This window comes from Palaemon carinicauda, chromosome 18 (assembly GCF_036898095.1).
Source record: "Palaemon carinicauda isolate YSFRI2023 chromosome 18, ASM3689809v2, whole genome shotgun sequence".
Taxonomy (NCBI): domain Eukaryota; kingdom Metazoa; phylum Arthropoda; class Malacostraca; order Decapoda; family Palaemonidae; genus Palaemon; species Palaemon carinicauda.
The window spans coordinates 64716839-64743882 of record NC_090742.1 but is presented as its reverse complement, the minus strand read 5'-3'; the positions used below and the strand labels follow the sequence as shown (position 1 = coordinate 64743882).

The window sequence follows — 27044 nt, the reverse complement described above, 5'->3', positions numbered from 1 at the left end:
TGGTATATGTATGTATGTATGTTAAAATGTTTACGGCTAATATTATGTCACCAAGAAAAGCATAGATTCACTGGTGCCCATGATGTAAAGATCCTTGGAAACCAATTTAAGGAGTCATTACCATTGTGGGCTAAAAGCTAAGTATAGATTGGTTTGATTTTATCAAATTTAACTCTCCATATATCCAGAACTAATCAAATTCTAACTCAATTCCAATACTTCCCTCCAGTGACCAATGGAGAAAAATGGTTCAAACTTTTCTTTAGGAAGGAGGCAAAAACAGCACTTCAGAAAAACTGAAATCTAAAGGAAACACAGCAGTGAAATTCACATAACCCTACCACAAAAAGATGAATAAATTTTTAGGACTTGATCAGGAGAAAATTCCTAAACCATATATAATTTGAATCCTATAGAAAGCCTCATTACCTCCTGAAAACGCTAGCATTTCTAACTACCGAAGCAATCAAAAGTTAACCAATGATAAAATAACATCTTTCTTCCAGATCCATGAAGGGAGACTGCAGAAGAATTTTGTTCTAGTGTTTAACTATAAACTCTCTATGAGAATAACTTTTTGGACAGAACTTTCGGATATAATCAACAACTGAAAATAAACTCGATAACTCAGAAAAATCTACCATTATATAATCAAATCCATTACTTAACACAAGCTAAGAATATTGTTCCGAGCAAAAACATAATCCTCAAAAGTTTTAAGTCATCAAGGTGTATAGATTAATGACCACCAAACCTTCAAACAATAAGAAGGCCCAATAGATATTGCAGATAAAAATGTCATAAGATAAAACCACATTGGTAAGTAGCTTTCCAATCTATCTGGCTTAGTCCAATATCCGACAATACCACTTAGTACACCATATCATAGATGTACCGTGGCGTACAATATTTTCTTTTCTTGAAGTCACTCATCCTAAGTCCCACTTTTGCACAGCAGAACAGACGTTTTCTTGAGATTAATGGAAACCGCCATTACGTCTGCGCTCGGTCATTAATTTTTTTCCATTCAAGCAGACCAAGTTTATCCTGGAAAAGAGAGTTATTATTATAATTCAGAAAATAATACTGTAATAGTTTCGATAGCTGAACTCAAAAGATATATGGAAATATAAATAAAAAACTATTTAAACTTTAAATGCTTCTAAATTTCACTAACAAATCTATTTGCTATAGTTTCGATAGCTGAACTCAAAACATATATGGAAATATAAATAAAATACTATTCAAACTTTAAATGCTTCTAAATTTCACTCACAAATCTATTTGCTAAAATAATGCTAGATAGCAAAACTATATAAAAGTACAGTACTGTTCCTAAGGCAATACAATAATAGTTTTCTAAAATAATCTGTAATCCAGTTTTTCAGCAATGCAGTTTTTAAAAATGATTACATTATTACTATATTTTTTCTTAAATGATGAAACGAAGTAAGAAATCTCCCAAAAATTACTATCAGAGTTCATTATGACAAGGATTACTTTGTTTTTCAAAGTTATTCTTTTGTGAAAATCAAAATGAAAGCATGCGTTAATTAGATTGCATTAACGTATATATTTCATTAAGTAACCAGAACAAAAAAATTTATTTTATATAACCAAAGCATGTTTCATACATGGGATTAACTATAACTGGAATTCCTAGGTGGCACATATCAAAATGCAAAATACATTCTTTTTTTTAATTTACTAAAAATTTTGAAGTAATTGAAAGAATAGAATACATTGAACTTCATAACTCTTAAGTCTGTTGGTATTTCATTAAAAAAATCTTAAATTACTATCACAAATTTTAAAATCAAGCAACAATAACGTTCATGTTTTAAAAATGACTAACTTTCAAATTTCAAAATTCATAATCCCTTACAAGATAATCTTCAAGGCAGATTTCAAACATAAAGATTTCAAACTGTTAATAAAGACAAAAAAATATGACGAACTTATAACAGAGTTTGTATTTTTCCTAACATACAAACCCTCATTCTTTACTATAGGAGATATTCTAGCGCGAGCTGGAAAATAAGGCAGAAAACCTTAACAAAGTCGTTAACGACCGGGCCGGTAGTTATCCCCCTGATGGGGGTGGGGGACTGCCGGCCGGTAGCTACTGAGTACCTTCAATCGGATTCTAGCTAGGACTATCTTAGGGGGTGGCAACGGAGGGAAGATTTGAGTAAAGAATTCGGGTTTGTATGTTAGGAAAAATACAAACTCTGTTATAAGTTTGACATTTGTTCCTACACTAAATACAAACCCTCATTCTTTACTATAGGAGACTTAGTCTTGAGGTCAGGGTGGACGAAGTATTCTCTACACCTAGAGAAGATAGTCCTCAGACTAGACTCTACAATGAACAATCTCCCATTAACTTCTCTGTAGATCCCCAAATCCAGCATGACTGAAGGTTTGTAAATACGTAGAAACCAAAGTTTCAGTATGAAGAGGGTCGGGAGCAATACCAGGACCCTTTCATACCAAGGGTTCCCCTGACCTTGAAAGGGGAACCCTCGTGACAACGAGTAAAACTTATACCCTATGATAGGAGTCAGATGAGTTTCATACCTTATTTCCATTGATGAGTCAAGCCGAAACTGGTCACAGACTAGGATACCCAGATGGGAGGAAGAAGAAAGAGCAGAAGACAGATGGATGTTCTTCTAAACCTAGTGTAACTCAGAATCCTCGATCAATGGCTACTGTCCCCTGAGAGGGCGTAAAGGTAGCTACAGCACCTGCTGACCTGCCAAAATAGGTCCTATAGAAAAGGTGTTCAGAGACCCATGTGTCACATCTGATAAATAGTGAGAGGTGAATGTAAATTGGCGCTTCCAGACTCCAGCTCTTAAGACTTGGGAGACAGAAATTCTTCTTAAACGCCAGCGAGGCAGCCACTCCCCTAACTTGATGGGCTTTGGGTTGAGCTGCCTCAAAGTCTCCGTGAATGGCTCTCGCAATAACTTTCTTGCGCCAGAAAGAGATGGTGTTGCGAGAGATTCTCTTCTTAACCTTGTTGGTACTGAGGAAGAGATAACGGAGATGTGGTCTGAAAGGTCTGGTGCGTTTCAGGTATTTCCTTAACGCCCTGACCGGGCACAGTAGCAATTTGTCAGTATCCTGAGTTGCCCTATTGAGGCTGGAAAATTGAAATTCCTTAAACCTCTCATCGGCAGATGAAGGATTCTGGGTTTTGGCCATAAAGCCTGGCACGAACCTGAGAGAGACTTCCCCCCATCCTCTAGTATGGGTGACTTCGTAGGATAGACCGTGAAGTTCACTAACCCTTTTTGCTGAGGCCAGCGCTACTAGGAAGACGGTCTTAAGGGTAAGGAAGAAATCAGAGGCCCTATTTAAGGGCTCATATGGAGGGCCCTTTAAGGAGCGTAAGACCAGGGACACGTCCCAGGGTGGTGGTCTAATCTCCACTGGGGGGCAAGATCTCTCAAAACCTCGAATCAACAAGGAGATCTCTTCTGAGGTGGAAAGGTCAACTCCTCCAGTCTGCAGATGAGGCTTAAGGCTGAACGATAGCCCTTAATTGCAGAGATTGACAGGAGTTTCTCCTTCCTGAGGTAAACTAGGAAGTCTGCGACTAAAGGGAGAGAGGGATCGAGTGGAGACACGTCTCGCCCTCTACACCAAGCTGCAAACACTCTCCATTTTGCTTGGTAGAGGTTTATGGAAGATTTACGCAGGTGCCTGGACATGTGTTCGGCCACTTTTCCTGAAAAGCCTCTGCTTCTGAGGAGAGACTGGACAGCCTCCAGGCGTGAAGTTTCAGGAAGGGAATTCTCCCGTGGGGGATACCACTGTGTGGCTGCATCAACAGATGGGGTTCTGGAGGTAGAAACCTCGGCACTTGAACCAACAGGGAAAGGAGATTTGCGTACCACTCTCTGCTTGGCCACGCCGGAGCTATTAGAGTTAGTTTGCAGTCCCGTGAGATCCTGAGTTTGTTGATCACCTTTCTGAGCAGGCAAAAGGAAGGGAAGGCATAGGCGTCCAGGTTGTCCCAGGAGTGTTGGAGGGCGTCCTGGATCGCTGCCTGATGGTCTGGAACCGGGGACCCGTAGCGGGGAAGTTTCGCATTCAGAGAGGTGGCGAACAGATCTATTGTGGGTGAACCCCACAAAGCTATTACTGTCTTCGCTACTCGAAGATCCAAAGACCATTCTCCACTCAGCACTTGGTGATGCCTGCTCAGCTGATCTGCCACGATGTTTCTCCGGCCCGGAATAAACATGGCTGAAAGGGAAATGTTGTGGCTTTCCGCCCACTGGCAAATCTGGACAGCCAACAGACAGAGGTCTCTTGCCAGAGTACCCCCTTGCTTGTTGACGTACGAGACGGCTGTGGAGTTGTCGCTCATCAGAACCACCTCTCGTCTGTGTAGATCTTCTACAAAAAATTTTAGGCCTTTCCAGGCAGCTAATAATTCTAGGTGGTTTATATGGAGAGACCTCTCTATCGGCGACCAAACTCCTGAAGCTAATTTGGGGCCTAGGTGGGAACCCCATCCCTGTAGCGACGCGTCCGAAAAAAGTTTTAACTTCGGACTCGGGTTTTGGAGGGGAATGCCCTTTTGGGTGTTCTCTCTGGACGACCACCAATGAAGGTCTTGTCGCACCAGACTTGGAACCTCCACTGCCCTGAATGGGCACCAGACTTGGAACCTCCACTGCCCTGAATGGGCAGTCTGACTTCTAAGACCAATGGATCTTCAGATGCCATTGGAGACTTCTCATTCTCGATCTCCCTCCTGGAACTAGTTTTTCCAGAGAGGCAAGATGGCCCAGAAGACACTGCCATGACTTGGCTGAAGGTGGTAGTGGAGATAAGAGATGGGCGATGGACTGATCCAGTCTCCGAAGCCTGTCTTCCGACGGAAACACACTCCCTGCCTGGGTGTTGATGGACATACCCAGATAGGTTAAGACTTGGATCGGAGTTAAGCAAGACTTCTCTGCATTTACAAGGATCCCCAGATCCTTGCAAAGATTCAGAAGTCTTCTCAGATGATCCAGAGCTAGCTCGTTGGACGAGGCCAGGAGAAGCCAATCGTCCAGATATCTTAGCAGACGAATCCCATGTTTGTGCGCCCACAAGGATACGAGTTTGAAGATCTTCGTAAAGACCTGTGGGGCGATCGAAACGCCGAAGCACAGGACTTTGAACTCGAATATTCGACCCTGAGCCAGGAAGCGTAGGAATTTCCGAGAAGTGCGATGGATTGGCACTTGGAAATAAGCATCTCTCAAATCTACAGATGCCATGAAGTCTCCTGGACGTACTGCTTGGGTCACGGAGGCCGCTGTCTCCATTTTGAATGGAGTCTGCTTCACGAACAGGTTCAGAGTCAAAAGGTCTATCACTGGTCTCCAACCCCCCGAGGCTTTCTCTACCAGAAAGAGGCGACTGAAAAACCCCAAGGAAGAGTCGGAGACCTCTTGAATGGCGTCTTTTAGAAGCATGCTCTATATCTCCCGAGCTTGGGCTTGCTGTTTCCCGGGATCCCGAGGGACCTGGGAGGACGAGATCGGGGGAGGAATTAGAGGAGGAGAGTCTATGAAGGGAATGCGATATCCCCAACGAAGCACCTTTATGGTCCATAGCATGGCCCCCATAGCTTTCCACCTCCTCCAACTCCCCTGCAGGCACCCCCCTACGCACTACGAGGGGGGAGACGAGACCCTATTTTTGTTTAGGGTTCCTCCCTCTGCCTTTAGCCTTGGGAGGAGCCGACTTTCCTCTGCCCAAAGGTTTGGGTGTAAAAGAGGGGCGGCTGAGGTTCTTGGCTGGCAGCGGAGTTGCGACTGTTGCCTTGGGTTGTGGAGTTGGCTGCTGTTGCATTGGACGCAAGGAAGCAGCCTTTTGCATTGCAGTGTCCTGCGTCTCCTTCCTCCAAGTCTCTAGGGTAGAAGAGACTGCTTGTCTAGAGAAGAGGAGAGGTTGAAGAAGATCAGAGTTCCTCAAATCTGATTTCTCAGATTTACCAATGCTCCTATGCAGTCTGGAGACTACTGATTCCCTTCTTTTGAGAATCCAGTTGCCCCTATGTTCGTAGCGGCTGTAGCCGTTAGGAAATCCATTGTCTTGGCCCCAGCAGCCAAGACTTCCTGCAGGGACTGCATGGAATTCTGGTTTGAGAGGTCCTCATGACTAGCAAGGTAGCCCACTGTGCCAGACCATGTGTCAAACCAGGAAAGTGCCTCAAGATGAGACATTGACGCCGATTCCATTGTCGAGGCTTCTGCTGCGGTAAAGGAGACTGGAAGGGAAGAGAGTCTCTCTGCAGAGCAGCCAGGTGTAAGCCTTGCTGTGAGGGGGTCTAGTGTCAGTGGAGAAGGATTAGCGTCTCTGACCTTGTAAAAGCGCCTTTGCCTCGAGAAAGGAAACTGCAGTAATTTGTGGGATCCTTGAGACTTCAAGGAATTCGTTTCCCCCGAGACCGCCTGCGAGACCTTCCTCAGACGGCCTACAGTGTGAAGAGACCAAGGAAGTTCGATTCTGGTCTTAGGGTTTGGTGGAGGACGACATAGTCTGTCTAATGCTGGAGCGTCGGTATGACGAGGCGACAGGTGTAAATCTCCGAGACCTGAGATGTTACACATCATTCTTAGAGCCCTCAGATAGGCGAACTCTAAATCTTTTGATGGTTGTTCCTCCGAGGAACCCTCAGGTCGCGCTAATTCCTAGTGAGGGAGGGCGGTTGAAGTCCGAATGTCTGAAGGTAATGGCGAGGTAGCATACTCCATTGCCGACAAGCCAGAGGAAGGCTGAGCGCTGGTTGATGGCACCGCGCGCACAGGATCCTGCCTGGAAGTTGAAGGTTTAGGTGAAGGCGACCGAACTGTGTATTGATAGGCGGCCTTGCCTTTCCCCTCTGTTCTCAGCCGAAGAGGAGAAGGGCTGAACCCCTGGGTCTTCTTCCGAAGTTCTCGCGAAGCCCATATTTCGTAATTCATTAGAAAGTACGGGAATGGGTGCTGATCTGTCTAAAACGCGAGGGCGCGGCGAATAACCTCGCGCGGATATGTCCGGAGACTTGCGCGCTCGGAAGTTTGACGCAAGGGAGTGCTCTCTTTCTGATGATACTAAGCGACGGCGAGAAGAAGTGTACTCTCTCACTTGCGCAGCACGAGCTGAGCTCCTCGTGAATAAATGTAAAGGTGAGGAATCGCGCTCAGAGTGTTCTCTTTGCTTGGTTGCGCTCCGGGCGCGATCAGATTTAACCTCGCCCCGACGGGAGCGCTTATTGCGCTTGAGAGAACTCTCTTGTGAAGAAGAGCGCGAACGTCTTGTAGAGCTCTTCTTCTTATAGCGCTTAGATGATTCCTTGCGAGAGGAAGACGATCGCGAGGCAGAGCAATAGCGCGAGGAAGCATTCCTCTTATGTTTGTGACGAGAGCGCTTATCACTTCTCGGCGAGACATTTCGTGACGAGATAGAAGGCGAGGAAGAACGAGAGCGATGACGTCTCTTCCTATGTCGCCTCTCTGTCCGACGAGAACGTCTTGGGGAAGGAGAGAGAGCACTCCTTTTCCTCTTCTCTCTCTCTCTCCTATCCTCTAAGGACGAAGGCGACGAGGAGGAGGAGAAGGACGTTATTACCTCCGCTGACACTTCAGCGGCCGCCGATCGAGCTGATGGGATATCGGCGAGGTCCGGAACTCCCGAGGGTTCCAAAACAGAAGGGACCTGAGGTAAAACTGTGCCTGCGAGGAACTGGTTCCACACCTCCACCGAAGGAGAACCAGGAAGTCCAAGGGCAGGCCATGCCGTTCGCACGTTATCTGGAAGAGAAGCGGTAATAGAATTATTTCCGATGACGGAAGAAACTATCCCACCGGGGAGAGGTAACTTGATAATCCTGCCCCGGGGGAATGGGCGTTAAATCAATGGTGCCGTTCTTCCTTGACTTCCCCCCGGAGGAAGGAGGCAAGGAAGAATCTGAAGGAAGAAATCAAGAGACCGAAGAAGAGGCCCGACACCCCTTACCTTTCGACGGCGAACCTAGAGGTAATGAGTCCTTCTTGGATTTCTTCTTCTTCCTCTTCATGAACTTATCCCACTGCGTAGGGGACCATTCCTTACATACTTGGCAGGGGGAGTCTTCAGCACACCTATGACCTCTGCATGAAGGGCATAGGGAATGAGGACCCACCTCCGGCGGTGACATAAATGTGCCACAAGATTTCGGGGGAATCCCGGGACACTTCCTCAAATTAGAGGACATCACATCTAATTTAAAGAGAAAAAGAAAAAGTTAATGAAAAAACACAATTAAAGAGGTGTTACCACTGCGACGGCTAAAATTCGATTGAAGGTACTCAGTAGCTACCGGCCAGCAGTCCCCCACCCCCATCAGGGGGATAACTACCGGCCCGGTCGTTAACGACCTTGTTAAGGTTTTCTGCCGTATTTTCCAGCTCGCGCTAGAATATCTCCTATAGTAAAGAATGAGGGTTTGTATTTAGTGTAGGAACAATTAAATATCATTCAGACCTATATGACACTTTTACTGTCAAGATAAAATAGAAAATAATATACACCCCCGATGAGGAAAACTACATTACTAAAATCTGAAATACCAACCAAAACAAATGTATCCATTTCTAGTCCACTGCAGGACAAAGGCCTCAGACATGTCCTTAGTAATGTCTGGGGTTTGGTCAGTTTTCATCACCATGCTGGCCACTCTAGATTGGTGATGATGGGAGACTTATGGTGTGATTGCTCACAGCAAGCCAACCTAGTATGGGTGGCCCTGACTAGTTTAGCTTGCTGATCATGGCAATACACAAACCCTTAAACCACTCAAGGTATTCCAACTAAGAAAGGGACACGCACACACACACACGCACACATGCATGCACACACACACACACACACATATATACAGTATATATATATATATATATATATATATATATATATATATATATATATATATATATATGTGTGTATATGTGTGTGTGTGTGTGTGTGTTTCATTATTTTTATAGAAATAAATATTACCAATTTTAAACTATTCCAAAAATAAAAACCTTCATTAACTATTCAACGGAAAAAATTTCAGAGGTTACTGGATAATTCTATTGGTTATATTCTACTCCAACCTACCTATAAAAGAGAATTATAATAGGCATAAAATTTTAACTATTAATATTGATTCTTTTGAACAAAAACTTTGATACTATTCTCAAAATGTTATGATTCGCTTACCTGTACACTAAAAATCTTAAAAGGTCAAGATCGTTCATGAATGGTAGACATGAACGAAATGAAATACTTAACTATTATAAATGATTACTCTTTTCATTCTAACCAAAATACTATGAATTTTAAAGCAATATTATAAGTTTAAGATGTATTACATTTTATTAGCCTACGCTGTTCCGAGTGCTTAAAATCTTTAACTGTCTAAAGTAAACTATCTCTTAATAGCTACTGCATCAATGACATGCCTTTTCAGAGAATTTTCCTTTTGTGATTCATATATATAGCAAGAATGACTTTAAGGTATACAAGCATAGAACGCATGATGCTGAGAAATAAAAAATCTATAACCATGTTACACTTGAGAAAAAAATACTGCAAATGATATGACAAATTCAGAGATAATTTGTATTTTTCCCTATTACAAAACTGGAGTTATTTATGTGGATAATCCACATAAATAATGGAATGTTTGTTTGTATGGGAACAATCTTCCATTACTGATTGGTGCACTATATAAAAAAAAAAGAGACGTTTTCAGACAGCTATCATGTTCAACAATATATTGTACAGTTACTCCAATTGAGCACACTTCTAAATAATATTCATGACCTCCGCTGCAACCTAACGTGTAAATAAAAAAAAATTAAATTATATACAGTATAATGAAAGTTTAAACTTATCTTGAAATTGATGACGGCTGAATTTCAAACCCAGTATCTTTGTTACTACAGCTTCTATCATCTTCCCATTGTTATAGGGCTTTCTTCCTGTAGCTTCCATCACCTTTCCATTGTTATAGGGCTTTCTTCCTGCAGCTTCTATCACCTTTCCATTGTTATAGGGCTTTCTTCTTCAAGCTTCTATCACCTTTCCATTGTTATAGGGCTTTCTTCCTGCAGCTTCTATCACCTTTCCATTGTTATAGGGCTTTCTTCTTGCAGCTTCTATCACCTTTCCATTGATATAGGGCTTTCTTCTTGCAGCTTCTATCACATTTCCATTGTTATAGGGCTTTCTTCTTGCAGCTTCTATCACCTTTCCATTGTTATAGGGCTTTCTTCTTGCAGCTTCTATCACCTTTCCATTGTTATAGGGCTTTCTTCTTGCAGCTTCTATCACATTTCCATTGTTATAGGACTTTCTTCCTGCAGCTTTTATCCCCTTTCCATTGTTATAGGGCTTTCTTCCTGCAGCTTCTATCACCTTTCCATTGTTATAGGTCTTTCTTCCTGCAGCTTTTATCCCCTTTCCATTGTTATAGGTCTTTCTTCCTGCAGCTTCTATCACCTTTCCATTGTTATAGGTCTTTCTTCCAGCAGCTTCTATCACCTTTCCATTGTTACAGGGCTTTCTTCCTGCAGCTTCTATCACCTTTCCATTGTTATAGGTCTTTCTTCCTGCAGCTTCTATCACCTTTCCATTGTTATAGGTCTTTCTTCCTGCAGCTTCTATCACCTTTCCATTGTTATAGGTCTTTCTTCCTGCAGCTTCTATCACCTTTCCATTGTTATAGGTCTTTCTTCCTGCAGCTTCTATCACCTTTCCATTGTTACAGGGCTTTCTTCCTGCAGCTTCTATCACCTTTCCATTGTTATAGGTCTTTCTTCCTGCAGCTTCTATCACCTTTCCATTGTTATAGGTCTTTCTTCCAGCAGCTTATATCACCTTTCCATTGTTACAGGGCTTTCTTCCTGCAGCTTCTATCACCTTTCCATTGTTATAGGTCTTTCTTCCTGCAGCTTCTATCACCTTTCCATTGTTATAGGTCTTTCTTCCTGCAGCTTCTATCACCTTTCCATTGTTATAGGTCTTTCTTCCTGCAGCTTCTATCACCTTTCCATTGTTATAGGTCTTTCTTCCTGCAGCTTCTATCACCTTTCCATTGTTACAGGGCTTTCTTCCTGCAGCTTCTATCACCTTTCCATTGTTATAGGTCTTTCTTCCTGCAGCTTCTATCACCTTTCCATTGTTATAGGTCTTTCTTCCTGCAGCTTCTATCACCTTTCCATTGTTATAGGTCTTTCTTCCTGCAGCTTCTATCACCTTTCCATTGTTATAGGGCTTTCTTCCTGCAGCTTCTATCACCTTTCCATTGTTATAGGTCTTTCTTCCTGCAGCTTCTATCACCTTTCCATTGTAATAGGTCTTTCTTCCTGCAGCTTCTATCACCTTTCCATTGTTATAGGTCTTTCTTCTTGCAGCTTCTATCACCTTTCCATTGTTATAGGGCTTTCTTCTTGCAGCTTCAATCACCTTTCCATTGTTATAGGGCTTTCTTCCTGCAGCTTCTATCACCTTTCCATTGTTATAAGGCTTTCTTCCTGTAGCTTCTATCACCTTTCCATTGTTATAGGTCTTTCTTCCTGCAGCTTCTATCACCTTTCCATTGTTATAGGGCTTTCTTCTTGCAGCTTCAATCACCTTTCCATTGTTATAGGTCTTTCTTCCTGCAGCTTCTATCACCTTTCCATTGTTACAGGGCTTTCTTCCTGCAGCTTCTATCACCTTTCCATTGTTATAGGTCTTTCTTCCTGCAGCTTCTATCACCTTTCCATTGTTACAGGGCTTTCTTCCTGCAGCTTCTATCACCTTTCCATTGTTATAGGTCTTTCTTCCTGCAGCTTCTATCACCTTTCCATTGTTATAGGTCTTTCTTCCTGCAGCTTCTATCACCTTTCCATTGTTATAGGGCTTTCTTCCTGCAGCTTCTATCACCTTTCCATTGTTATAAGGCTTTCTTCCTGCAGCTTCTATCACCTTTCCATTGTTATAGGTCTTTCTTCTTGCAGCTTCTATCACCTTTCCATTGTTATAGGGCTTTCTTCTTGCAGCTTCAATCACCTTTCCATTGTTATAGGTCTTTCTTCCTGCAGCTTCTATCACCTTTCCATTGTTACAGGGCTTTCTTCCTGCAGCTTCTATCACCTTTCCATTGTTATAGGTCTTTCTTCCTGCAGCTTCTATCACCTTTCCATTGTTATAGGTCTTTCTTCTTGCAGCTTCTATCACCTTTCCATTGTTATAGGGCTTTCTTCTTGCAGCTTCAATCACCTTTCCATTGTTATAGGGCTTTCTTCCTGCAGCTTCTATCACCTTTCCATTGTTATAAGGCTTTCTTCCTGTAGCTTCTATCACCTTTCCATTGTTATAGGGCTTTCTTCTTGCAGCTTCAATCACCTTTCCATTGTTATAGGGCTTTCTTCTTGCAGCTTCTATCACCTTTCCATTATTATAGGGCTTTTTTTCTTGCAGCTTCTATCATCTTCCCATTGTTATAGGGCTTTCTTCCTGTAGCTTCTATCACCTTTCCATTGTTATAAGGCTTTCTTCTTGCAGCTTCTATCACCTTTCCATTATTATAGGGCTTTTTTTCTTGCAGCTTCTATCATCTTCCCATTGTTATAGGGCTTTCTTCCTGTAGCTTCTATCACCTTTCCATTGTTATAAGGCTTTCTTCTTGCAGCTTCTATCACCTTTCCATTGTTATAGGTCTTCCTTCCTGCAGCTTCTATCACCTTTCCATTGTTATAGGGCTTTTTTCTTGCAGCTTCTATCATCTTCCCATTGTTATAGGGCTTTCTTCCTGTAGCTTCTATCACCTTTCCATTGTTATAAGGCTTTCTTCTTGCAGCTTCTATCACCTTTCCATTGTTATAGGGCTTTTTTCTTGCAGCTTCTATCATCTTCCCATTGTTATAGGGCTTTTTTTCTTGCAGCTTCTATCATCTTCCCATTGTTATAGGTCTTTCTTCCTACAGCTTCTATCATCTTCCCATTGTTATAGGTCTTTCTTCCTACAGCTTCTATCATCTTCCCATTGTTATAGGGCTTTCTTCCTGTAGCTTCTATCACCTTTCCATTGTTATAAGGCTTTCTTCTTGCAGCTTCTATCACCTTTCCATTGTTATAGGTCTTCCTTCCTGCAGCTTCTATCATCTTCCCATTGTTATAGGGCTTTCTTCCTGTAGCTTCTATCACCTTTCCATTGTTATAAGGCTTTCTTCTTGCAGCTTCTATCACCTTTCCATTGTTATAGGTCTTCCTTCCTGCAGCTTCTATCACCTTTCCATTGTTATAGGGCTTTTTTCTTGCAGCTTCTATCATCTTCCCATTGTTATAGGGCTTTCTTCCTGTAGCTTCTATCACCTTTCCATTGTTATAAGGCTTTCTTCTTGCAGCTTCTATCACCTTTCCATTGTTATAAGGCTTTCTTCTTGCAGCTTCTATCACCTTTCCATTGTTATAGGTCTTCCTTCCTGCAGCTTCTATCACCTTTCCATTGTTATAGGGCTTTTTTCTTGCAGCTTCTATCATCTTCCCATTGTTATAGGGCTTTTTTTCTTGCAGCTTCTATCATCTTCCCATTGTTATAGGTCTTTCTTCCTACAGCTTCTATCATCTTCCCATTGTTATAGGTCTTTCTTCCTACAGCTTCTATCATCTTCCCATTGTTATAGGGCAATTGGGTTTGTCAGGATTTCAAATGTAAAGTCATACATCTGTAAAGAAAAATAAAAAATTACTCCAAAAGTTCTGTACCGTCCTGAGATTTTATTTGATATCTTACATTAGATGGCAAAACCTCATACTCTTTTGAACATCCATAAATATTTCTTTTGTGGCAAGCATTCTTGATCAAGTTAACAGTATTTTCATTTCAGTGGAAATACAGTATCACATGTGAAGAATGCAGTCAATATGATTAAAATCTCATAATTCAAGATATCATAATATATTTTAAAAAGGGATTTTGAGGTAAGAAAAATCTATTTTAGGGCTCGAACCATGTCTCCTGATGGAAGTTCCCTCCAGCAACTTTCTACTGTATAATATTTCTGCGATCGATATTATAAGAGAATTACCGTCAGGTATCGCGGGGTTCTAACCCCCGGGACGACTATCCGAAGATATCGTGTATAATCAGGGACGTGTTACCTTAGGATACGTCCCTGATTATGCACGATATCTTCGGATAGTCGTTCCGGGGGTTAGAGCCCTGTGATACCTGAAGGTAATTCTCTTATACCAATCGCAGAAATATTATACAGTAGAAAGTTGCTGGAGGGAACTTCCATCAGGACGACATGGCTCGAGCCCAAAAAATAATTTTAAAACTTGATGATGACCAAACTAAAAATATTTGTAGCTTACCTATTCAGAAAAAAAATGCCTAATATAATTCAGTGCTATGTAGCAGCAATAAACTTTATGTCCACAAATCTGTTTTAAATATACTGTAGTGGCACCCTAGCAGTACCAGCTGAACTCGGTTGAGTCCCTGGTTAGGCTGGAGGAACGTAGAGAGTAGAGGTCCCCTTTTTTGTTTTGTTTCTTGTTGATGTCGGCTACCCCCCAAAATTGGGGGAAGTGCCTTTGGTATATGTATGTATGTATGTATGTAGTCTATTTGGGTAGATTTGTTTTCATGGAAATTAGCTTATTGGTATCTTGCTATATATAACTTAAATTAAAAAAAATTAATCCTAATTATAGTTATGACAGGAAACCTTATGAAATTATTCTAATAATTACTGATGATTTCAACGACAATTCACTGCAGAGTTACAGACTTCTGTAATAGTGTCAAGTTGATAAACATATTCTAACCTACTGTACATATCGACAGACAGGTGTTGGGGGAAGCCCAGTCCACCCAACAGGTAATGCTAACCTTCATGTTCACCTTTGGCCTAGGACTAGCAGGGTAGTTGAGGAGGGCTATAAGGTCTCAGTTTTACAAAGTTAGGAAAAATACAAATTGATAATAAATTCTGTGATTTGTAACTTTAAGTAATACAAACTCCCGACCTTTGATAGGAGACTTATCTTGAGGTGGTGTGGAAGTCCTTACAAACTAAACTAGTTGGTTTCTCTGACCTCGGGAAATGTCAATGGATTTAGATCCTGGAGAGGACCAAAGCACAACGTCCCTACTTGGGGTTCAAGCCTTGCTCAAACTCAATAGTTTCTTGTAATGTCTGCAACCTCACCATTCATGTGAGCTAAGAAGGAGGGATTGAGAGACTATAAGTCTACCTTATGAGTCATTAGCAGCCATTGCTTAGCCCTTCCTGGTCCTAGTTTGGGTTGAAAGAGGAATTTGATACTAATCATAGGTATATATGCTTAGTCTCTAGGACATTGTCAATCACCCTTTACAACCCTTAAACCCTCCTCAACCTCCTATCCAAGCTTAGAGATGTCAGATGTGTTAGTTTAGGCCTCCACTAGGGGGAGTGAATGGTCTTGGATAATCTCAGTCCTACCAGATAGTAGTAAGGACTTTAATTTGCATTTCTTAGCATGACTGATGAGAATGCAAATGTCTTTCCATCCGAAGGATGGGGGAGATACTTCAATACAAACCAATGTAAAGAAAAGTTGCTCTATTTTGTAGCTTACCTGCATGTTCATCGAATCCAGCTCCATAATGACGTGACTGCTAGAACAATCTTCACTGCCCACTACTTGCAGCAGTACTTGTACGCATTCTTCTTGGGATTGGTGGTATCTGATCAACAGGTCGTGCAGCGAGCCTAGCTCCCTCACGGAACAGGAAGCATTTCGTCTAAGGTAGTGGTAGCGACTCTAGTCCAAGAATGAAATAGTGTTGCTGGTCCCTTTTTCTTTTGTTCTTTCCCTCTCTTGGGGTTCTAGCAGTCACGTCATTATGGAGCTGGATTGGATGAACATGCAGGTTTCTGGTTTTAGTTCCGGTTTCGGTATTATTTTACTGTATTACAGGGCAATGTAACCTAGGAAAAAAACTACACTTTCCTAAAGAAAAAATTCCGCTCTCTTCAAAAATGACACTCGTTCCCGTCGCAAATGAACAGTTTCAGAAATATATATATATATCTAAATGAATAGTTTCAGAAATGACAAATTCGAAGATAATTTGTATTTTTCCTAACCATACAAACCTTAGCTATTTACAAAGGGGTATTACTTTTAGCGTAGCTGAAATGGCGAGCCATTAGAATTTAACGAGGGTGTATTACCCCCGCGCTAGTTAGCGGGGGGTAGGGGAGTGGTAGCTAGCTACCCCTCCTCCCCCTCACACACAGGTGAATACTCACTTTCACTTAGAGGTAGGACTTGTCTTGGGGGACAGGGCTGGCGGGCAAATATGTGTAAATAGCTAAGGTTTGTATGGTTAGGAAAAATACAAATTATCTTCGAATTTGTCATTTGTTCCGTAACCGAAATACAAACCACGCTATTTACAAAGGGTGACTTATCCCTTAGGAAGGGTGGAAAGTCCCCAGCCATACTGGCTTTGGCTTTACCCGGGGACTCAGAATCCGAGTGAGTCACACTCGAGAAAAGGAGTCCCTGCACCTCACAAGTTCCTTGCTCCGCAAGGAACCATGTGGCCTACGTAAGCTTGTGTGTGAAGGAAGAAGTGTGACTCGTCCTAGGCAGTTGACCTGGAGTTCCAGAAGGAACTCTGGGTTAGGACGTTCCCAATACCACCTCGTCAGGGTATGGGGGACGCGACAGTATTGACTCAATACTCGGAACACAAGGAAGCATGGTTTACCTGCAGAGGTTCGAGGTCAGCTATGCAGAGACCAGGATGCTGCTTCCCCGTAGAGGGGATGATGAAGAAAGTAGTAAGGGCCAGACATACTTCTTTCGTTCATGCAGACTAAAACCTGATAACAATGCCCTCAACCTTCTGCTACCTGTCCAAAAAGGAGCCTGAGGTTAGACCAGCTGTTGTGTAGCCACCACAGAGCGATAGAAAACGTATCGAGACTCCTGTGGGTCACGCCCTGCAGGAAGCGGGCTGCGAAGGTCATCAGACGCTTCCAGACTCCAGCTTGTAGCACCTGCGTCACAGAGTAGTATTACTCGAAGGGGAGGGACGTTGCAATGTATCCAACATCGTGCTGTAGGGCGACGTGACGGGGGAGGGTCTGAAGACAGGTCGAGATGAATGTCCTTGAGTCCGGGCTGAAGAGGTATACTGGTGACTCTCCCCCCATGTCCTCCTTGTGTTCCCAAATCGGCTGCAACTGAGGACAAACTGCAGCTGTTCCCAGCGCTAACCTCTCGATTCCTTACTGGCAAGAAAGAGAAGGTCTTGGGACATCACACACAGAATGGAGACTCGAAATCTTGAATGAATCGGACCGAAGGGCCGGGACCCTCAGATTCTGAGTCTAGCCAACAACTCAGGAGCGAGCCTGAATGTTGCCTTCCCCTCTTCCTTAGAAAGGGGGGAGTAGTAAGAGACCAAGAAGATTGCTTACACACTGGCCGTGGCCAGAGTGAGCAGAAGACCCAAGGCGGAATACAATCCGAGGCCTGTCGTAAAAGGGTCTTGAGAAGATCTCTTAAAGGACTAAAAGTCCGAGCCATGCTCCAAGTTGGAGGTCTTCCTCCGACTAGGGCAGGGACGATCGTAGCTTCGCATGAGCGAGGATAGATCCAGCGGGCAGGAAAAAGTTATTCCTTTAAGCCTGAAGGTCAGGGAAAGGCTGAGCGATAGGCTTCATTGCCGAGAGCGGAAGGGAGTTTCCTCCCGCCGAAAGGCAATAAGACCGTTATTGCTGGAGAAGAGGCCTCAAGGGAAGAGGTATATCTCCCACGGCACCAACCACCTTAGACTCTTCACTTTGCCTGGGAGACCCCTGTGGATGACTATCGCAGATGACGCGACCTCCGTACTGCGACTGTAGCGGGTTGTCTCTTCTAGAGGAGGAAGCGTAGTGTCTCCAGGCATGAAGCCGAAGCGACGCCCCGGTTCGGGAGAGATGTCGCAGTGTGGTTGCTTGAGTAGTCTGCGCCGTGGGAGAAGCTCTCCCGGGAGTTCCGTCAGGGGAAGCAGAGGGTCCAGAAACCGTTCTGCGCATAGTCCCAGTGGAGCTCTCCCATTGAAAGGTTGACAGACAACCAGGTCTTGTTGAGGCCCATTGTCCGCAGACAAAAGGAGGGAAGACGCAGGCGTCGAAGTTGTCCCACCATCACCGGAATGCATCTTGCCAGAGCCTCGGGGTCTGAGACTGGGTGGAAGACTAGCGGAAGCTTGAGGTTCCAAGCTGTCGCGATCAGGTCCCCCAGACCAGCACTTGCTGGTTACCCAAGGTCAAAGACCCCTAGGTACACTCTATCTATGAGGCTCTGCTCGGATAGTCTGAGAGAAACATTCCCCTGCCTGGAATGAGAGAGTCGATGGTGGTATTGAGAGAATCTCAATCATCCCGGTATCTCTACTGCAAGATGTGAAGGTGTGAAAATGCGTCCCCTGCTGATTAGAATGAAGTCGACGCGCAACGGGGCGACTCGGCAGGAGCTGTAGGATCTGAAGAGGGGCCAGACTAAGGCCCCTAAGCCTGCCTGAATGATGGAGAGGTATCCTTCAGATCTTGACCATAGGCCTGGACCGGAACATGCCCCCCCCCCCCCCCTTTCCTTTGACGAGTCCGAGAACCGCATCAAGAATGTGGGGAAAGGACGAGAATATCCACTACCATCAAGAGGCTCCATAGGTCAACACCCATTGCAGGTCTAATAGTTCCGCTGGTCCCATAGGGCCAGGGAGTCCGGTTAAACATTGCCTGAAGCCACCGGAACTTGGATCGCCCCACATGGAACTTATCCTGAGGCGACCGTTCGGACTATAGACGGGTCAATGAGGAAAGAAGAACTAGGAAACGTTCCAAGGTAGGGCTGAAAGCTCTGCTTGACTGAGAACAGGTACTGCGACTCTCCTCAGTCTTGCCACAGTCAACCGAAAGGAAGGCTCGGAGGATGTGGTAACAGAATCTGGCGTCCCCAGGTGGTCACCCATCCAAGTACCGACGTTGCTTAACCTCGCTGGACGGACGAGAAGCGGGGTTTCCAATGTGGTAAGGCGGTTGACTCAATATCATGGCCAGATACTCCAGATGTTGAGGCAGAGGAAGAGAAGGCTCCAAGCAAAATACCATGAGCCCACACTCATGGTAAGCATCCGGAAGCTTGTCCCGGCGCTGAAGAAGGTCGAAACCCGAGCCTACCGGAGTTTACCAGCCCTCCAAAAAGCAGAGGAGGCGGAAGCCTGCACCTGAGCGGCCAAGAGGAAGGCAGGGAGAGTTCTCTGGGGAAACAAACCTGCTATGCCACGGCGGGATAGCCACACTGCATCATAAGCAGGAATACTTGCAGTCTAGGCTGAATTCGACGAGCACCCTGGAAGATGGATGGAATGGAAACTGAAAGTACCCGTCCTTCCGATCCAGGGTTTAAGGAGTCCTGTCGCCTCGTTACCAGTCTGATCGATTCTGCTGGTCTACGCTGGCCGAAGTTTGTTCGACAAACTTGATCGGGGCTGAGAGGTCGACTATGGACATCCCCTCTCAGATCCTTCCTTACAAGAAAGGATCGACTGAGGGGGCCGGGGATGAAGCCGTCGATGATCCTAAGGAAGACCTTCGCCTAAGGTATGGATCATTCTGCCCAACCGGGCAACTCTGCTGACGCTATGGCATAGAGGTTCAGAGACACTGAATTCGCTGACAGAGACGGCAGGCGCGATATCCTTGGCTACTCACAGAGATTGTGCGGGAATGGGCATCGGGAAGCTGTCATTCGGATGAGTAACCTTAAGCATCCTCCCAGCGAAAAGCCTGCAATCCTAGAGTTCGTGAACTCCTTTTAGGACTATGCTCCCCCGGGGGAGTCTCCCGTGCCATCTGTTCCTGACAGGAGGAAACTGCAATTGGACACCTTGTCCCAGTTGTCGTAGCCGATAACTTAGGCCGACGTGGTTGAAAGAAAAGGGCGCTGGAGCCCTGCAGAGTCTGGAAGAAAGCGCCTTGGAGGAGTGAAACCGGAAGTCGATTTACTCCGCACAGCAGCTGTCTAAGTCTCTGTCCTTGGGCACAAACAAACTCTTCTCAAGGATGGAAGGGTGTCTGAGGTCGTCGACCTCCACAGATGAAACACCCGAAGGAAGCCCTCAGTCAGCGCGTCCAGATGGTACAACATCGAGCTTGTTCGCAAATTAGATACTTAACGACGAAAGGCCAAGGTGCCTGAGCTCGAGAGGAGGAAAGTACCCTTGATCTTCCTTGAACCAAACCTCGGGCCGTAACCGAGGAGGGAAAGAACCTGGTAAGCTCCCAGAGGAAGAGGTAAGCAGTCACCCCTTGTCCGATGGAGAAATCTCGAACGGAAAGCCCCCCCCCCCCCCCCCCCGCCAAAAATCCTTCCAGGGAATGACGGGGAAGGGCTAACCCAGGTTCAGGAATAGAGGAGTGTTGCTCAGATCTCCCTTAAGTTTCTCCTATTCTTGCAAGTGCCATGCTCTGTGTTTACGGGGTGAGACAGTGTTCTGGAAATACGCTCCAGAAGAACTCGCCAGGCTGGTCATGCTGCGAAAACCCCATTGGGAATCGTGGTCGCAATTGCCCTGGAGCTCGCGCGACGGGAATTCCTGGTGGTCGGCGAGCGATAACCCATAGACGAGCAATGGATACTGCAAGAAATAAGCCGACATTTGTGCGAAGAAACACTGTAGGTTCGCGCGATGGAAAAAAAAAACCGTTGGTTCGCGCATGGGCGAACATTGGAGAGCATGAGCGTAGACGTGCAATCACGTGGGCGTGTGGGCGCGTGGGCGCGCAGGCGAGTGGTCGCGCGGTTGCACGGGCGAGCGGTCGCGCGGTTGCACGGGTGAGCGGTCGCGCGGTTGCATGGGCGAGCGGTCGCGCGGTTGCACGGGCAAGCGGTCGCGCGGTTGCACGGGCGAGCGGTCGCGCGGTTGCACGGGCGAGCGGTCGCGCGGGCGCGCAGGCGAGCGGTCGTGAGGGTGGGCAGGTGGATGAGAGCGAGTCCGAGGCGGCGAACGCAAGCGTTAGCGCGATGGCGAGGGAACGCGCTGCCGCGTGGGCGAGGAGGACCGCTGGCGATATGGATCAACAAGCGATCGGTGGTGAGCTGGTGAGCGCTAACGCGCAGGTTGGCGATGGCGCGTTGTGTTATGCCGACGCGATGGTCGAGCAGTATGCGCAGGTGAGCGATCGTGCGTTGGCGAGCAGTATGCGAAGGTGAGCGATCGCGAGCAGTGATCAGCATGCGCAGGGTCGCGCGATGGTGATCAGTATGCGCAGGGTCACGTGATGGTGATCAGCATGCCAGGGTCGCGCGATGGCGATCAGCATGCGCAGGTTGGCGGTCGCGCGATGGCGAACAGCATCTGCAGGTGGGCTATCGCGTGATGGTGAACAGCATACGCAGTTGAGGGTCGCGCGATGGCGATCAGCATCCGCAGGTGTGCGGTCGCGCGATGGCGATCAGCATCCGCAGGTGTGCGGTCGCGCGATGGCGATCAGCATCCGCAGTTGAGGGTCGCGCGATGGCGATCAGCATCCGCAGGTGAGGGTCGCGCGATGTCGATCAGCATCCGCCGTTGAGGGTCGCGCGATGTCGATCAGCATCCGCAGTTGAGGGTCGCGCGATGTCGATCAGCATCCGCAGTTGAGGGTCGCGCGATGTCGATCAGCATCCGCAGTTGAGGGTCGCGCGATGGCGATCAGCATCCGCAGTTGAGGGTCGCGCGATGGCGATCAGCATCCGCAGTTGAGGGTCGCGCGATGGCGATCAGCATCCGCAGTTGAGGGTCGCGCGATGGCGATCAGCATCCGCAGTTGAGGGTCGCGCGATGGCGATCAGCATCCGCAGTTGAGGGTCGCGCGATGGCGATCAGCATCCGCAGTTGAGGGTCGCGCGATGGCGATCAGCATCCGCAGTTGAGGGTCGCGCGATGGCGATCAGCATCCGCAGTTGAGGGTCGCGCGATGGCGATCAGCATCCGCAGTTGAGGGTCGCGCGATGGCGATCAGCATCCGCAGTTGAGGGTCGCGCGATGGCGATCAGCATCCGCAGTTGAGGGTCGCGCGATGGCGATCAGCATCCGCAGTTGAGGGTCGCGCGATGGCGATCAGCATCCGCAGTTGAGGGTCGCGCGATGGCGATCAGCATCCGCAGTTGAGGGTCGCGCGATGGCGATCAGCATCCGCAGTTGAGGGTCGCGCGATGGCGATCAGCATCCGCAGTTGAGGGTCGCGCGATGGCGATCAGCATCCGCAGTTGAGGGTCGCGCGATGGCGATCAGCATCCGCAGTTGAGGGTCGCGCGATGGCGATCAGCATCCGCAGTTGAGGGTCGAGCGATGGCGATCAGCATCCGCAGTTGAGGGTCGCGCGATGGCGATCAGCATCCGCAGTTGAGGGTCGCGCGATGGCGATCAGCATGCGCAGGTGAGCTAGTAGCTGGCGAACCATGTTCCTTCAGAAGTGTTGGAGAACGTTGGCGTGCCGGCTGTAACACACGTGGGCGATCCGGAGATCGCTGGCGAGCTGATGATCGCTGGCGGGCTGATGATCGCTGACGAGCTGATGATCGCTGGCGAGCTGATGATCGCTGGCGAGCTGATGATCGCTGGCGAGCTGATGATCGCTGGCGAGCTGATGATCGCTGGCGAGCTGATGATCGCTGGCGAGCTGATGATCGCTGGCGAGCTGATGATCGCTGGCGAGCTGATGATCGCTGGCGAGCTGATGATCGCTGGCGAGCTGATGATCGCTAACGAGCTGATGATCGCTGACGAGCAGAAGGCTACGCGTGGAAGCCTGCGCAAAGAAGAAGAGTCCTTGACCCCGACCTGAACCGAAGTTCTAGATCGCGAGGGCGAACGTGGGCGCACAGGGCGCGTAACAGGAACCAACAGGAACCGCAGGGAAGATCATCTTGAAAGCGCTGACGAACATGAGAGCGCTGATGAGCAGAAGGGCGCGCAAGGAAACCCTGACACGCAAGGGAAGAACCCCCGTGGGGGCAACCCTTTGCCCCGAAGGGATCGTTGTCCGCCGGGAGACTGATGTCCGTCGGAAGACCGCTGTCCGTCGGGCAGACCGTTGCCCGTCGGAAGACGAGATCAGACTGCTGTCCATCTGCACCAAGGCGGAAGATCGAGAAAAAGAAGTTGTAGGCTGCAAACAGAGATCCAAAAAGGCGCCTCAAGCACCCTTATAGGGAGATGAGAGGCCCTTACGACGAGGCGGACGGTGGGCCTTACGGCGAGGGAGGCCAACAGCAACAGAAGAAACCTCCGAAGAGGAGTCTCTATGAGTGTACTCTCTCGCGAACGAAAGAGAAACACTTCGTGGAAGAGACTGGTCAGCCAGTGACCTAAAGGAGCAATCCTCCGAAGAGGAGCTCCTGCAGTTGCCCAGCCCCTTGAGCGAAACTGCAGGTGCGACCGCTCAGCACCAAGAGCATAGTCGCACGAAAAAAAGGCAAGAGAAGAACCCCCCAAAAGGGGAAAAACTCAAGCCTGGACAGGAAAAACTTCCCTCGGAAGGAAAGTTATCCGCCCAAGGAGGCAAGCCTCTTGACTGTTCTAAAATGAACTTGAGAGCTGTCCGTCGACACGGGAGTACTACCAGTAGAAGGAGACACGCCCCTGACGAAAATACAAGGGGAGAGGCAGCAACAGCCGAATCCCCAGGACTCAACCAGACAGCTCACACCGTTGCTATATTACAGAAACGAACTAGATCGGTAACTGTAAAAAAATAAAACAAATAATATTAGTACACATTCATTCCCCCGGGAAGGCTCCGAAGAGGAATCCCGAGGGAAAGGAACAAGAATTACACAACAGGCACGTGCCCTCACAACCACTTACACTCGCGGAAGGAGAGCTGTAACCAAAACAGAATTATAACAATTATAATTATGTAACTATGTAATTATGTAATTTAAAAATGAATGAACACTAAAGAAAGAACGAAAACCCCGAAAGGAATCGTTCTACAAGCTGAAAAACAAAAAACAACTACAATTAGATTCATAACTAATTGATACAAACGTACGGCGTAGCAACCCCCCACACGGAAAGGAAGCTAGGCTACAAGGGCGTAGTAACACGTAGTAAAAGGGTGAACGACCTCAAGAGAGAGAGAGAGAGAAAGACATAAGTCAAACTCGATCGCCACCCATAAAATACGCCGTGGTGGCCTAACTGCCAAGGCCTCCACGTAGATATCGTACACTACACACACATATCTGAAAAGGAAACTTACTTATTTCTATACTCAAATATATATACAAACATGAAAACATGTTTACATATATATTGAGTAAATGAAAAGTAAGCGATTAAGTAAAGACAAAACAGACAATGGCTGCCAAGCGAGGACCAAGACAGAGACGTCTGTCACAGTCCGAGCCAAAAGTGAAAGTGAGTATTCACCTGTGTGTGAGGGGGAGGAGGGGTAGCTAGCTACCACTCCCCTACCCCCCCGCTAACTAGCGCGGGGGTAATACACCCTCGTTAAATTCTAATGGCTCGCCATTTCAGCTACGCTAAAAGTAATACCCCTTTGTAAATAGCGTGGTTTGTATTTCGGTTACGGAACAAATATATATATATATATCTATATCCTACAATAATGGGGGACCCCCAGTGGGAACTCGGGGTTTTGGGTGGGGAAAACATACTGGGGAAACGATAATGGTAAAACAAGCATTTTCTTCTCTATACATTACCTTCTTAGATGTATAATAAACGGAGGAAAAGACAAAACAGTATAAGAGGATAAACTTTGGAGGTGCCGTTGCAAAGGCTATGTCTCATGAAAAAATTCGGTAACTAGAGCTGGCAACGTGTCATGTAGAGCTGCTAACATTAGCAGTGTTTTTCATTTATTTTTTGTCATCCTACTTGTCGGTTGTAGTCGCTCTCATTCGTTCATTTGTACATAGCAGGTTTCGTCCTTCTGCGCAGAAACTCCGGCTCCCTGCGCTTCGACTCTTCCTCCACCCTTAGGATTTCTTCTTCTCTAGCCGTGAAATGTAACTATTCGACTTCACCCGGTTTATTCATGTATTTGACTTGATCCGGTACAACTATACCATTCCTTTTATGTAATACCCTCGTATACATATTACGTTTCACCCACGAATTACTCGTTTTATTATCCAATATCTAATAAAATCACCACATTTTATATTCCCATTAAATATTATTTATCATACACTCCATTTTATCTTGCTATATTACTTTTATACATTTTGTTATTACCTTGTCACGCCCAGATTTCACATAAATACTTGCTCTGGACAAGTTTCCCATTCTAGTTTTCATGTTTACTCTCTAGACTCCGTTGCTTTTCCATTAACCAATCACGAACACATACGTATGGAAAGTTTGCACAGGGGGAGGCGGTCCAACCCCCACCTTCCAACAAACCCTTTTCCGTGGAAACCTTTGTCCTTTCAGTTCCAGTTTCATCACAATAGATGCTCACCAAAACGTCAGCCGGGCAAGCCCAATCCCCCACTATGGTGTCCAACCACAGCAGTGGCTTCTCCAGTAAACAGCTTAAACTCACAGTCCTGGGCTGGGATTGATCTGCTGCCATGCGAATGCGAGGCGAACACGTTAACACTGTACTAGCCAGGAGGCTAGATATTTTGTTTTCCACCTATTGCCTTCTTTAATCATGTTACTCATATATTAAATTTGCTCCTAGATACGTGAAATCTTAAGTCTATCCTTATAGAAGTCTAAATATTAAGAGAAATGTGTACTTCTAAGGCTATGTTTGAGCTACCCACATTACCCCTGAAATATTTTGAATTTCAATACCAAAGATTAAGCTTATTAAGGAAAAAGTCTTACCTCCAACGTATTGGGAAACAGTAGATTTGCAGGGCAAAATTCCAGTTGATTTGCAACACAAAATTCAATATATATAATAGCTTATTGTTACCAAACAGGAAGAGAACGATCACTTATGACGGGAAGGAAACATTATCCAGTGTTGCCAGATGGGTTAGTATGAAAAAATCCCCAAAACTCATGATAAAAAATCCCCAAAATAACATAAAAATTCCAATTTCCACAAATATATTTTCTTCTGTCTTGATCATGTAGGCTTTAATTACACAGATATCACTCAATATGCTTCATATAAGCGCAAGCAAACTAATTGCAGCAATATAAGGGTTTACTCATCTTTGTTTCTTCATAGAAATTTTACAGAATATCCCATCGGACAACCAAAATCCCCAAATCTAGGGATAAATTCCCATAGCTGGCAACACTGATATTGTCCTTCTGTTTTCAGTAGGATATCTCGCCCAATCTTTGGAGCCAATGAATATATGAATATGATACGAAATTAAACATTAAAAGTGAGTACAGTTAAGAAAATTTAAATGCCAGTCTGTTAGTAAATGTTAAATCCTTCAATGAATGGAATGAATGATAATTTTAACTCCCACAACTGTTTCAAACTTATAGAAAAACAGCTTTCACCACAAAAAAGGTTTCATACTTAGCCAAATTAAACTCTAATAACTCCAATAGTTTATTTATATTTACCAAAACATTATGAACACTTTGAAAATTACTTGTTTCTGTTAAATTAATAACGTCAACCTGGACTTATACCTATTATTATCATTAATCTTTACTCTACATTTTTGATTCAGAAATATCCAATAAGCTGGACTCTACTTAATTTCATGAAATGTTCTTCATTCACTCATACTTACATATTTTATATTTTCATTAAATGATATATCATAGTTTATTCTTTCATTCACCAGCCTCTTTTTATACTAAAAATCATCCTTACTTCATAATTATTTAGAATTGAATTGGATTAAGAACTTTAGCTACCAAAACCTGTTCTAAATTAACAGTATAACATAGAACTACATCTTGCAGTAGTGAGGTTGATATATATATATATATATATATATATATATATATATATATATATATATATATATATATATATATA

General features: G+C 45.4%; 1 protein-coding gene across 1 annotated transcript; it reads right to left on the bottom strand.

Annotated features, from left to right (window-relative positions):
• Nucleotides 1-1864: 1864 nt before the first annotated feature.
• On the bottom strand, nt 1865-12920 carry LOC137657336 (SUMO-interacting motif-containing protein 1-like). Its single transcript, XM_068391671.1, has 5 exons — nt 12669-12920; nt 12205-12456; nt 11323-11700; nt 10147-10608; nt 1865-1927 (listed from the first exon to the last, which is right to left on the bottom strand). Exons 1-5 carry the CDS (start codon nt 12918-12920, stop codon nt 1865-1867), a joined length of 1407 nt encoding a protein of 468 aa, XP_068247772.1.
• Between the last annotated feature and the right edge of the window lie 14124 nt (nt 12921-27044).